Genomic DNA, 13,479 nt, shown 5'->3' on the forward strand with positions numbered 1-13,479 from the left:
CGACGGCCGTGGCTGGGCACACGAGACTCCTAGATTGCTCCCACCCTCGTCAGTGCGAATTGTGTCACACCCGTGACCATCATCAGATTCTCTGCGGCACAAAGAAGAATTATAAAGATCTGCCCAGCCACTGAAGCAAGCCGGATCCATCGCAGCAGAAGTTTTTTTTTGTTATTTTCACCCTTTGTTTATCCACTTGTTGTCACAGTGGGTCCCGCTGTCACCTACGGTGCTGCCCTCGCGGGCAGGGCTGTAGGGGGCACGGGCCTACGTAGTATTTGAGTGCCCATTTTAGTTGAGCTCTTTACCCTTTTCTATGGAAAGGGGTAGTATTACTTTGTTAGCCGACCCAGACAGTCATTTTGTCTCCGTCTCCTTTTGTCAAACCCAGGCGGTAGTCTAAGTTATTTGTCTCGTTTTGCCAGGCAGTTTGTCACCGATTTGATCGGTGGGGGTAGGACCCGGTAGAGGGCTACCCGTTGAGGTCGACCTTCTTTTGTTTTTCCCTTTCCCTTTTGTTTTCTAAAAGGGTATACGCGGTTCGACTGGGTTAGTTACACATTTAAGTTCGTTGCTGTCTAACAGTTTTTTTGTAATTCCCTTTCAGGGTTGTTAGTTTTGTAACTCTGTAAGCCCCCTTTTGTCCCACGTTAGAGTCGACCATTTTCGTCGAACCTCTCTTTGGTTTGTCCTCAATAAAGAATTGAAAGCTCTTTAGTCTTACTTAATTGAGCAAACAGGGAAAGAAGGGCTTTAAAACTAACTTAAGTAAAGCTATTGCCATTCTCACGTGAGATACGCAACAAATGGTGCCGAAACCCGGGATTCTGGAAATCGAATAGTTTAAATCTCCATTTCCAGCTGTCCAACCTTGTACTGCGACCTTGTGTTGTTCACGTTCCGTAACCACGCTGGTCTACCAACCGTTCGAACTGTATCCGTTGATATCGTCTACATCCTGCGTCTGTTAAGCATTTGTGCTACCTTACTTCAATTGCAAGATGAGTGAGACCCAAGGAATCACCGAAGATCCTACCAAAAAGGAACCTACAACGGCCATAAAAACCGCTGAGTCGGGGCCGGTTCATGATGGAGGAAGTGTAGGAGTCATCTCAAGACCCACCAAGGAAGAAGCTGAAATGGCCTTACTAATCGCCGAGGCGGGGCCCAATCACCATGGTGGAAATTTGAGTCACGACCCATCAATTCCCAATCTCACTCAATCACGAGGCCTACGGAAGAGGGAGCATACCACGCTGTCGACCAGGATCCACGACTGTATCCGCCAACATCGTCAAGGCATTCGTCTCAGCAAGGGCCAATTGAGCATCTGGCGCATCGAACTCGTACGACTGTTCGATAGCACCATGGAACTCCACGAGAAATACGTGGAGACAGTCACCAATCTGCCTGGTAAACGCCGAGCCGAGTGTGAACGCTGGCAAGTGCAGTTCACGACAGACCACCAAAGTGTACTGTCAGAAATCGACCAACATCTAGCATCGCGGTCGATTGCATCATCATCACTTGCATCGTCAGTCACTATCAATTCAACAGTGGCGAAAGCAAGTGTAAAAGAAAATTCGACTGTATCTTTAAGGATCCAACAGCTCGAAACTCAAGCTCGCCGGACTCAAGATGTCTTAAACCGACATGGGGAGCTTTTATCAGACATTGTAAATGACATCAAGAAGTCATCTCTGCAAGCCAAACGGCAAAGTGAGTCGTTACACGCGATCGAGCAAATTCTACAATCGATCCACGAGGTCAACGAGAAATCTTTAGCAACCGTAGAAAAGAAGATGGACATTCGACTCAAGTCTGCGATGGGCCAAATGGTGGAAGAAAACGAGTCCAGTTCAAAGAAAGTTGAAGAAAAACTAGAAGCTATGCAGAAAAACAGTGAATTGCAGTCCACAGAACTTGAAAGGTTGAAGTGCCTTGTGCGGCAGACATGTGCAAAAATGTCTAGACAATGCCCTGAGGGTGAAAATGTCTCATCCCAAAGTCGTCTGGACACGTCTATACAAGGCATGCTGTCTCAACGTCGAGAAGCTTTAGGGTGGCCGCAAGGCATTACCCCTACCTCACCGCCACGGGCAGCCAACCTATTGGAACAATGCAAAAGAGGTGGAACAAAGGGCGAGCAAATGGACAGCCTAGGGGCAACTATCGACATGTCCAACGACCCATCATTTAACTGCCAGCAACAGTCAAGAGGAGATCCGAAGTCTGATTCCAGTCTCGTCTGTCAACTTGTCGACTCGTTAAAAATGTCAGCACTTCCACCTCTCACCATCACCAAGTTCGACGGAAATCCACTAAACTATCAGATGTTTAAATCGAAATTCATGACGTTGTACCACAACCGGTGCAGCGACAATGGGATTCGACTAGCACACCTACAAGAGCTGCTTGCCACGCATGTTCTCAACTCAGTAGCTGATTGCGTGCACGATCCAAGCAAATACGAAGTGGTCTGGCATCGACTCGATCAAGAATATGGCCACACCACCATCATGGCTCAGACTCATCTGAATAACCTTCTTCGACTTCCACCCGTGCAGCCAAACGACAGCGCCAGTTTGAAGACATTCTCCAACAAGCTTCATGGAGCAGTCTCCGCCCTATCAAATAGTGGACTGGCGAGCGAGCTGGAATCGCTGGGCAACCTCATGCACGTCGTCGCCAAGCTGCCAAAGACTTTGAGGGAAAGATGGGGAGGAAAGGTGATGAAGATGCATCCTGCCGCACCTTCAATAGTCGATTTGGACGACTGGTTAACCCTCCAGTCGAAGGGTTCTGATTTTGCAAAATTAATGGCGGGGCCGTCAACACTTCCAACGATTCCACAAGTCGTGCCTAAGAGAAATGGGAAAGGATACCCAACTCCCTATGTCTCTACCATCAACCACGTCACCACCTCGACGCCGGAAGCAAACTTGCCGCAATCAAAAGGAGGAGGTTTGCGGGTGAGCCCACCCAATACAACCTCGTTTAGCCAAACAAGAGGCAACTCAACGTGCTTTGTTTGCAGAGGGGCGATACACAAAATCGAGGAGTGTAACGCATTCAAGCAGATGTCTCCAACGCAAAGAGCGGAGACAGTCTTCAAGGCAGGCAGGTGTCTCCGATGCCTTACCGGAAGGCATACCAGCCGAACTTGCAGATTCAAATCGATTCGATGCACGGTCGAAGGATGCAAGTATCCAGGGCACTCGACGTTGCTTCACGGTTCCGAGTTTTCGACAAGAACCAAAACAAGCACCTCCAGTGACCACAAAACCACGCCAGAATCGAAACCATCGCGTCGAGTGACTTTCGACAACAAAGTCGATGAAGCTTTCCTTGGTGCAGTATCACGCACTGGACTGGACACACCACGTCGAGTGCTTTTCAAAATCGTTCCGGTCCGTCAACAACATGAAGAAAGGGTCTTCGATACCTTCGGATTCTTAGACAGCGGAAGCGACTCCACCTTAATCCGAAGTGACGTAGCCAGAACTCAACTAGGTTTGGCAGGGCCAACAACTAAGATCAACGTGACATCTTACGACGGAGGAGTTACTCCAGTAAATGCTCACATCGTGGACTTCGTCATCAGTTCGCGCGACGGGTCGACTTCGTTCCAGGCAAGAAGGGCGTATGCAGTAGAAAACTTACAAGTCGCTCAAAACCCGACCTTTTCGGGCGTACAAGCAAAGGCATTCTCTCATCTACAAGGCCTGAAGCTCCCAGAAGTCCCATCCGACCAAGTTACGATTCTAATTGGCCTCGATGTAGCAGACGCTCACGACCATAGCGAATCACGCAAACCTATAGATGGGTCGACCGGACCGGTGGCGTTCAACACGCCATTTGGATGGTGCCTGGGAGGCAAAATGGGCCCGCAAAGCGAACAGGAGCAACCAAGCCATTACGTAGCCCACATCACATCGAAAGAAGAAGAAAGGAACCTTTCTGAACTTGTCGAGCGTTTTTGGAGGCTGGAGTCGAAAGACTCTGTACAGCCTCCTACACTCCTGTCAGCAGAAGATCGACGGGGAGAAGAGATTCTGAAGAGGACCTCCAGATACATCAGAAATCACCATCAAATTGGTCTAATGTGGAAGGTCGACAATCCAGAATTACCTGACAACCGGAGTATGGCGCTTAGCCGCCTCTTTCAAATCGAACGTCGCTTCAAAAGGGACCCCAGCTACGCTAAACGTTACAACGATGTCATTCAAGAATACATCAACCTTGGTCATGCTCGCCTCTTGTCTACTGAAGAAGCAAAAAGGAGAACGCCAAAGACAAATTACATGCCTCATCATGGTGTTCAGAGTTCGACGAGTTCGACGACAAAAACAAGAGTGGTCTTCGACGGTTCGGCAGAATGTGAAGGCACTTCCTTGAACAAAAACCTTCTTCGTGGTCCGAACTACCTCCTAAACCTGCTGGGAATTATCTTGCGCTTTCGCAAACACCAAATTCCCATCAGTAGTGACATCGAGAAGATGTATCACCAGGTCTTAGTTCCAGACGAAGACCAAGATGCCTTCCGTTTTTTGTACCGGTCGCCGAACAGTACGTCACCACCGCTCACCTACAGGATGACAGTCCATGTCTTTGGGGCCGTCTCGTCGCCATCAACCTGTTTGTTTGCCCTAAACAAAACAGCCGAAGACAACAAGACAAAATTTCCAGATGCAGCAGCCAGCGTAAAAACAAGCTTTTACGTCAACAACTATCTGGATTCGTTCGAGTCGGAAGATGAGGCAATCAAACGGGCCCGCCAGCTAAAGGAACTTTTGCAGCTGGGAGGTTTTAATCTCACCAAGTGGTCGTCGTCATCAAGAAAGGTCCTAGCAGCGCTTAAACCCTTAGGCTTGGCCAATCCAAAGCTGGATTTAGACCTGGACAAATTGCCCATGGATCGAGCACTAGGGATTCTTTGGGACAGTGAAATCGACGCGTTCACGTTCAAGGTGGGAGAAAGGGTCCAGTCACACGCCACACCTACGAAAAGAAATCTCGTAAGTGTGGTAGCTACAGTATACGATCCGTTAGGATTCGTTGCTCCAATGGTGTTCGCTATGAAAGTGCTAATTCAGGAGGTATGGCGAGCCAAGCTAGACTGGGATGAAGAGCTGCCCGAATCCTTGAAGTGCCAATTTCAAAAATGGTGTCAAAGCTTGCCGAATCTAGCACGCATCACAATTCCGCGATGCTTAGTAAAGGAAGAGCGCCCAACAAAACAGCAAGTTCACATCTTTGCCGACGCCAGTCAATTGGGATTTGGAGCAGTCGCATATGTGCGAACAACTTACGCCAGCGAAAGGGTTGGCGTATCTTTCATCATGGCCAAAACACACGTCGCGCCGTTGAAGCAGCTTTCGATCCCTCGTCTTGAACTCCAAGGAGCCGTCGAAGCGTTACACTTGGCCATACTGATTTGCCGTGAGATGAACCTGGATTTGAGCCAAATCACGTTTTACGTCGACTCCCAGACCGTTCTTAGATGGATCCATTCTGCCAATGTCAAATACGAAGTGTTTGTCGGCAATAGAATTGGGAAAATTCTAATGAACACCAATTGTCGGCAATGGCGTCACGTTCCAGGAACCATGAACCCAGCAGACGTTTGTAGCAGAGGACTGAATTCTGACAATCTTCAAGAGCTCCAGCAGTTTCACGAAGGGCCAGCCTTCCTGTTGTTAGAACCTTCATCCTGGCCAAAGTGGGATCAGATCGAGCACGTAAACCATCAAGATCCCGAAGCCATTCACGTCTACAAAATGAAAACGGAGCCAAGTGACAATATAATCGACCAGTGCGTAGAATATTATTCAGACAAAGTGCGCCTGGAACGAGTGCTTGCGTGGTGTTTACGTTTCATCTTAAACTGTTGTGCCAAAGTGAAGAAATTAAAGTTAACTTCAGGAGAGCTGACGCCAGTCGAAACTGAAACAGCTTTGGCAATGTGCATCCGGCGTGCACAAGAAGTGGCATACCCCGAAGATGTGTTGTTCTTAAAAAAGGGGAAAGAACTGCCAAACCGGTCAAAACTCAAGCAGTTTCGACCATTCATCGATGAACAACACCTGATGCGTGTGGGCGGGCGAATTGGACAAGCGCCTGTTGATTATGTTACAAGACACCCAGTGATTTTACCTCCAGAGGAACGCATCACAAGCTTGATAGTCTGGGATGTTCACGTTCGAAATTACCACATGAAGGCCGACCGCTTATTGTGCGAACTTCGAGCAATGTATTGGGTAACCTCTGGACGAAGAGTAATCAAGTCTATACTCAACAAGTGCATTCCCTGCAAGAGGAGAGATGTACAGCCAGTCGCACCCCTCATGGCCCAGCTACCCATCCACCGCATAACGCCGTTCTTGCCTCCATTCGCCCATACAGGAGTCGACTATTTTGGTCCACTGACTGTCAAAGTAGGAGGGAGAGGGCGACGGCACGAAAAAAGATGGATTTGCCTTTTTACGTGCCTTACAACCCGAGCAGTCCATCTAGAAGTAACTGCTAGCCTCAGTACAGAGGCATTTTTAATGGCCTTATCTCGATTCTCCAGCATACGGGGAAAGCCAGTCGTTGTATATAGTGACAACGGCACAAATTTTGTAGCTGGAGAAAAGGAGTTGAAAGAGGCTGTCGAGGAACTAAACAACAGTAAAGACTACCTGGAATCACAGTTTACGTGTCGACACATCGAGTGGCGTTTTTCCCCGCCGAGTGGACCTCATTTTGGAGGAGTTTGGGAAAGGCTCGTGCAATCGTGCAAAAGAGCCATGAAAGTGACCCTCGGAAACAGTGTCGTGAGTGATCAAGTCTTAAATACTGTTGTGGCTGAAATCGGGGCACTGCTTAATTCTCGCCCGCTAACTCATCTAAGCATAAACCCCGAAGATCCAGACCCTCTTACTCCGAACCATTTTCTACATGCTAGACCAATGCCGTACATCCCACTGGCATACGTCAATCTTGACAACGTAGACATTTCCAGAAACCAGTTTCTACAGAGTCAACTTATTGTCAACCACTATTGGAAAAGATGGATTACCGAGTGTTTACCTTACCTCACCGAAAGGAAAAAATGGGCCACAAGTCACAAAAACATTGAAGTGAACGATATTGTACTTGTTGTCGATCCATTAAACCCTCGGGGGCAATGGCCATTAGGGAAAGTAGTCGAAATTTTACCTAGCACGTCCGACAATGTAGTACGTGTGGCTAAAGTAAAAATTTCCGGCGCAAAAAATACTTTAACTCGTCCTGTGACTAGACTATGCTTGCTGTTAACGCAAAATGACACCGGAATTACACCTGAAACTAGTCAGACGCCCTCACTGCCAAATTCGCCTAAAAGTGAAAAGGAAGAAAAATTTCCATCCAATTACCGCAGTCGACAATCAAATTGACGGTGTCAAGAATCGCCCTCTAGGAGACACCTTTGTAATTATCAAAGGGTAATTAAAATTATTCTTTCGAGCGTCTTCTGCTTCATTGTGAAATTCGTAGTCGTCCGTGCAAGTCGATCTCTCAAGTGTCTCAAATTTCGTAGTGTCGAACCTGTGCCGTACAAATTGTGACAAACTAAGTGCCAGTGAATTTTCTAGAGAGTGCGTGACAATTGAACAAGTGAAAATGAAAATTGTAAATTTGGACGAACTAAAAGAACGCGAAGGTGAATTGTTGCTCAAACTCAAAGGTGTGCTACAGAGCTGCAACCGTAAAGAAGAGGAGGCCTGGACTTTATTGACTTATCGCCCTTCAGACTCCAGTGCCATTCAAGAAACTCTCTGTGCAATCATTCACCGTCGAAATTCTCTCACAAGACAAATCTGCAGGGAAATTATGGCGACCATCTCACCACGTTGTAACCCGGGGCAAAACCCTCCACCGTCGACGCCCACTTCTTTACCAGCACCGGTTACCGCCCCGCGGTTCACCCCGTCGGTGTCGTGCTTTGTCGACCATCCAGGACCCGTACAGCCCCACAACGTCGACCAATGTGAAATTTTCGTAAACAAGATGACAGCCACTGAACGGGCAAAATTGATCGCCCGGCTCTCCCTGTGCTTCCGGTGCTGGAAAAGAGGGGACTTCGTCGGGGAGCAGAAGCATGTTGGGGCCAACTGCACCCACATGCGACACTGTTCCCGCTGCAACAGCCCAACTCACCATCAATTGCTGTGCAAAGCCAACTTTGTCACGCGTCAGAGTGCTCAATAGCAATTTTGTCGACTTCCGTTTCTTCTTCTCCTTTTAAAATCTAGAAGTTTGTTCTGTTTTCCATGCTATAATTTGTTTTGTTTGTCGAAATGACAAACAAGGGCCCGCTGTCACCGATTTGATCGGTGGGGGTAGGACCCGGTAGAGGGCTACCCGTTGAGGTCGACCTTCTTTTGTTTTTCCCTTTCCCTTTTGTTTTCTAAAAGGGTATACGCGGTTCGACTGGGTTAGTTACACATTTAAGTTCGTTGCTGTCTAACAGTTTTTTTGTAATTCCCTTTCAGGGTTGTTAGTTTTGTAACTCTGTAAGCCCCCTTTTGTCCCACGTTAGAGTCGACCATTTTCGTCGAACCTCTCTTTGGTTTGTCCTCAATAAAGAATTGAAAGCTCTTTAGTCTTACTTAATTGAGCAAACAGGGAAAGAAGGGCTTTAAAACTAACTTAAGTAAAGCTATTGCCATTCTCACGTGAGATACGCAACACAGTTTGTCCAGCCTTGTCCAAATTCAGACTCAGTTTTGTCTCCTCCGTTTTCTTTCTTTAAATCAAGCGTGCGGTATTTATGTTCATATCCTAGTCCAGCAATAAAGCATTCCTTTTTTATATCTCCGTCATTTCATTCATCCTCATCCATCATCCTTTCATCTCTCTCTGTTGCCACTTTGCACGAGAGTCAGCAACAACAGCAATCTTCTCTTCTATCGTAGTCTGTTCGTTTTTTTAGTGTTTCATTGGACGATTGGAATTTTAAGATGGGACTCCAATTAAGTGAAATAGTGTTATATAACACCAGGTTGGCCGAGTGGTTAAGGCGCCACACTTAAGTCCTGGTCTCTGTATAGAGACGTGAGTTCGATCCTCACACCTGGTAACAAAGACACAGTCAAGAAAATAGCAAATGATAGCAAAATTATTTTCTTTCGTAGTCGGTTCATTCTTCGGAGTGAGCTGGGAGGGCGATTGGAAGTCAGCTGGGTTCCAGGAATATGTACTATTCATTATACGAATCTATCTTATCGGTTTGCAGTTGGATATGCAAAATACTTGCTGCAAGATGTCCACCAAGTATGGTTGAAGGTGCATGCTTGAGTTACCGCAAATTATTTAATTGCATTTGTTATTTTTTAAATAGCCCCTTGTGCCATACACATTCATTACGTTATTAGTCTTATGAAATCCTGAACCTGAAAATAGTTTGATCTTCAATGTTTTTTTATCCCACCTTTATTGCATATGACGGTGCGGCAAAAAATCCTTAAGGTGGTCCGTTCCACCGCTAACGGGTCGTTCCTGGTGTCTAATAAAATACCAACTGAATTGGCAGGTTCATCCCCAAATATTGAAATAGTTTTAAATAGAACTCATAGTTTCAGCGATATGTTACCTGCACACTAAGGTTACTGTATACACTATGGTATAGAGATTACCACATACAGTCGGGACTGAGTATCGCCAAAGGTACGCCATACTTCTCGACGGATTCAGGATGCAAGAATTTCTCCTTTGCTTCTCTGTTTTACCAAAGACCAACCGATAATGGGACCAACTTGGTCACAGCCGGCAAAAACTTCGCCAGGCCTTGTAGGAAATGACCAAACTATACGGAAAAATACAGGTTGTTTGTTACAAAATCGAATGACATTTTTCTCACCCACATAGACCGCATTTGGGAGAGAGCGAAGAAAATCCTGCAATCCTGTACCATGAAATTTGGCATAGGGAATCGGCTAGTCACCGTCGAGTCTTAAGAACAGTCGTCGCCGAAGTAACAGCCCTTCTGAATGCCCTGCTGAAACCTAAAATGAAATACCATTTTATTGTTTGAATAATATACTTAACATCATGTTTGAACCAATCTTTGTTTTGGAACTCATATCTTACAAAAGCCTTCGAATCCCGTTTCCTGGGACTTTTCACCAACAATATATTTAGTTTCCGATGCAACAAATATTAACCTTCAACTAGGATGGGAAGCGATAGTTTGAAGAAGTATCGGTATCGTGGTACCAAATTTTCGAAAAAAAATCGCGATGCTGAATCCATCCGCTGAATTCATCACTGAAAATTTTAAAGAAACGCAAATCACTTCTTGTCTGTACGTGCATAGGGCCACATACGTCTGAATGAATTTGTCGTCTGACTTCATAGGCTCTTGTCCTACCGACACGAAAAGGGGATCTCTGCCTTTTTCCGGATACACAACTAAGACAGGGCTACGTTGGAGTGATGTCGTTGGCTGGTAGTATGAAGCCATCTACTGCATGATTGGATGACATTTCCTAGATTACAATAAAGAGTTTTTGTTATAAGATGGAAAGTTAATCTGATTTGATGCTTGGTCATGTAAATTAAAACAAACTACATCGATACGACAGTAATCGAATATCTTATTAAACAAGGAAATCGTCTTTCTCCTTCAGTGCGCGCATTTTCAATTGATTTAGCTTAGAATGATTATTTAACTAATTTATATCCAAATATCTCGAAATAATTGCATGCCCTTTCTAAACTCAATCTAATAAATGATACCAATGCCTCTTAAGTTTCAAGGGGGCACCCAGGTTTGAACTGCGGACCCTACGATCTGCAGTCGTATGCTCTACCAGTGAGCTATACCCCCATTACACAACAATGGTCAAACAAATAAATTCCTGTTAGAAAATTAAAAATAAATAACAAATTTCGTTATTTTATGAGCATTCGACAGGCAACATTGCGATGGTCAGGTTAACTTATCTTTTATAGCATTGGAGTTTCCTGTACGCTTTAATTATTCAGTCATCTTTCTCTTTCGCTTTAGTATACAGTATTAAAATAGAGAGTATTTGTTCCAAAGTGGCAAGTTAATCTGATTTGATGCTAAGTCTTGTAAATTAATACAGCCCCCCACCCAGATAGTGAAGCGTCCGAACATATTTCAATATCGGCTTTTCGTGGAAAGAATACCTTCTCATTTGTTATTCCAAATTCGCCATCCACCATTTTAAGTCGGCTTCCGCCTCAGACGACAACTTGCATTTGCTACTGAGATCACCGTTCGCCTTCGTGGATTCTAATAGATAAAAGCGCTGCATGCGTCTATAGTGAGACTGTGCAAAAGGAATGGTTGGAATAGCCCACGTGAAATTTCCTAAAATGGAAACCACCTTGCGTAAGGCTAGCTGTTTGGCGCCCAATGCGTCCTCACATAGTCTTTTCACCTCCCGCACCTTGATACCGGGCACCGCGTATGACATTTTCACAGAATCAACCATCATACCTAAGTACTCAATTATTTGGGAGGGGACGACTACTGATTTTTCCAAATTAATCAAAAAACCTAAGGCTTGTAAAAGACTCAAGGTTTTTGTAAGATCAGTGCGAAATGTTCAAAAGTAGGATGTCGTCTAGAAAAATAAATAGTCTGAGACCTTGTCGTCTCAGAAAGGCTACCACTACTCTCAGTAGCTTCGTAAATATCCGAGGGGCAGGGGAAAGGCCAAAAGCCATGCAACAAAACTGATAAATACGCCCCCTCCATGCAAAGCGCAGGTACTTTTGGTGAGAAATATGCATTGGAATTGTTAAGTATGGGTCCTTGAGGTCTAACTTAATGAACCAGCCCCCTTCCCTAACGATAAACCGGACGGTTTCCAGGCTTTCCATTTTGAAATATTGGTACTCTATGAACCTGTTAACTGGCTTTAAATTCACGATCGGTCGAAATCCCCCAGCCTTCTTGGCACGCAAAAGAACGAACACACAAAACCCTCTGAATTATCCGTAACTTCGGAGATAGCTTGTTTGCCTAATAGGTTAACTACTTCGGCGTCGCAAACCGCCTGCATCTCCTCTGACATAACTACGGAATGTGGAGGAAAGTGTTGCAACGGAGGTGAAATAAAATTCAGTCTTACGCCGTTAGCTACCGCATCGAGCACCCAAGGGTCGTTACTAATCGATGCCCATTTTTCCGAAAAATAACGCAACCTATCCCCGATTTCCACTGCTTTAAGGACGGGAATAGCTAGGGAAAAAAACCTGAGGTCTTAATAATTCATACCTTCCTCTGGAGCTACCGCGCCCGTGGCCACCTCTCGGATCGTTTCTCCCTCTGCCCGCGTTTCCAACCGCTGGATGCAAATCGTCTCCATAATACCGTGGGGCCAGATTATCGACGAATTGGCTGTACCGAACCATCCTAAGCGGGTTTCTTCTTCCCCGGGAAGCGGCAGCTGCCGCTTGATCCCGCTTTGCTAGAGCCTCATCTTGGCTTGCTTCCTTAAGCATGTGGCTCAGAAACTCACCGGTGAAAAGGTGCTCGCGGGCCTCCTTTGCGGTAGTGAAATTGGATTCGTCTTTCAGCAAATAGCCAACCCTAGGGTCTGTGGCGCTGACTACTGCTTCTCGGCGCTTTCTTAAAATGTGCGCAAAAGCTCTACCCCACTGTTGTAAGGCTGCTTGTAATGAACGGCGTACGCGAACACCTGCTGGTGTATCGTCCGGGGTAGCTGACACCCCCGCGTATAAGTCGATCAATGGTGGGCGATGTCCATAACTTTCAGCTGAGTTTTCACTAAGGTCTCCTCCATTGAGTTGACTGTTTTAAGGGCGTTCTTCTCTTTCGCGCGCCTGCTCATCCACCCATCTAACTTCGGGGGTTTAAGAGAAAAACCTTCCTCCTCAAAGAGCAACGGAAATTCTCTTGACACTAACTTTGACTGATCCGTCGAAACCCCAACCGCTAAGAGCGATGCAATCTCACGGCAGATTTCTTTAGGAATAACGGCCGCGGAAAACGATGCCGGATCTCGAGATGCTTCTTCTGGCGGTTGCGGGGAAGGCGGCGTTGGTAAAATTGCACCCGTCACTTCCGTACCTGGCGTACTTGTCAATACTTCGGTCGGTAGCTCTTCGGCGCACCCGGGGCGCCATGAACGTCCTCGCTCCACCGTCTCCTCCTCTTCATACCACTCATCCGTTACCTCTTGCCTATCATCATCGTAGATAGCATCGGACTCGATCGTATAGGTATACGGATCGTCGTGAAATTCGGGGTCGTGAAAACCGATGGGGCCCAAACTGCGCGTCGTACCGTTGACTGTATACATCACTTCTACCGTAGTACTGAGATGATTCATCAGCCAAGCTATAGTCCAGTCTTCTAGGCGATCTGCTACGAAAGTCGCTGTGATTACGCTGTAACTGACGCTCGTGCCACAAGCGTTCTCTAAGCTCACGATCCCTGAAAAACTGTTCACGCCG

The 13,479-nt window shown here is 46.3% G+C and overlaps 1 protein-coding gene and 2 non-coding genes across 3 annotated transcripts; 2 read left to right on the top strand and 1 right to left on the bottom strand.

Moving 5' to 3' along the window:
• Positions 1–1,001: 1,001 nt before the first annotated feature.
• On the top strand, positions 1,002–7,421 carry LOC130690763 (uncharacterized). Its single transcript, XM_057513664.1, has one exon. It carries the CDS (start codon positions 1,002–1,004, stop codon positions 7,419–7,421), a length of 6,420 nt encoding a protein of 2,139 aa, XP_057369647.1.
• A 1,602-nt stretch (positions 7,422–9,023) lies between these two features.
• Trnal-uaa (transfer RNA leucine (anticodon UAA)) lies at positions 9,024–9,106 on the top strand. Its single transcript has one exon. It is a non-coding gene; the product is annotated as a tRNA-Leu (tRNA).
• A 1,677-nt stretch (positions 9,107–10,783) lies between these two features.
• On the bottom strand, positions 10,784–10,855 carry Trnac-gca (transfer RNA cysteine (anticodon GCA)). The gene has a single exon. It is a non-coding gene; the product is annotated as a tRNA-Cys (tRNA).
• Positions 10,856–13,479: the final 2,624 nt, after the last annotated feature.

This window comes from Daphnia carinata, unplaced genomic scaffold (assembly GCF_022539665.2).
Source record: "Daphnia carinata strain CSIRO-1 unplaced genomic scaffold, CSIRO_AGI_Dcar_HiC_V3 NW_026452997.1, whole genome shotgun sequence".
NCBI classification, from domain to species: Eukaryota; Metazoa; Arthropoda; class Branchiopoda; order Diplostraca; family Daphniidae; genus Daphnia; species Daphnia carinata.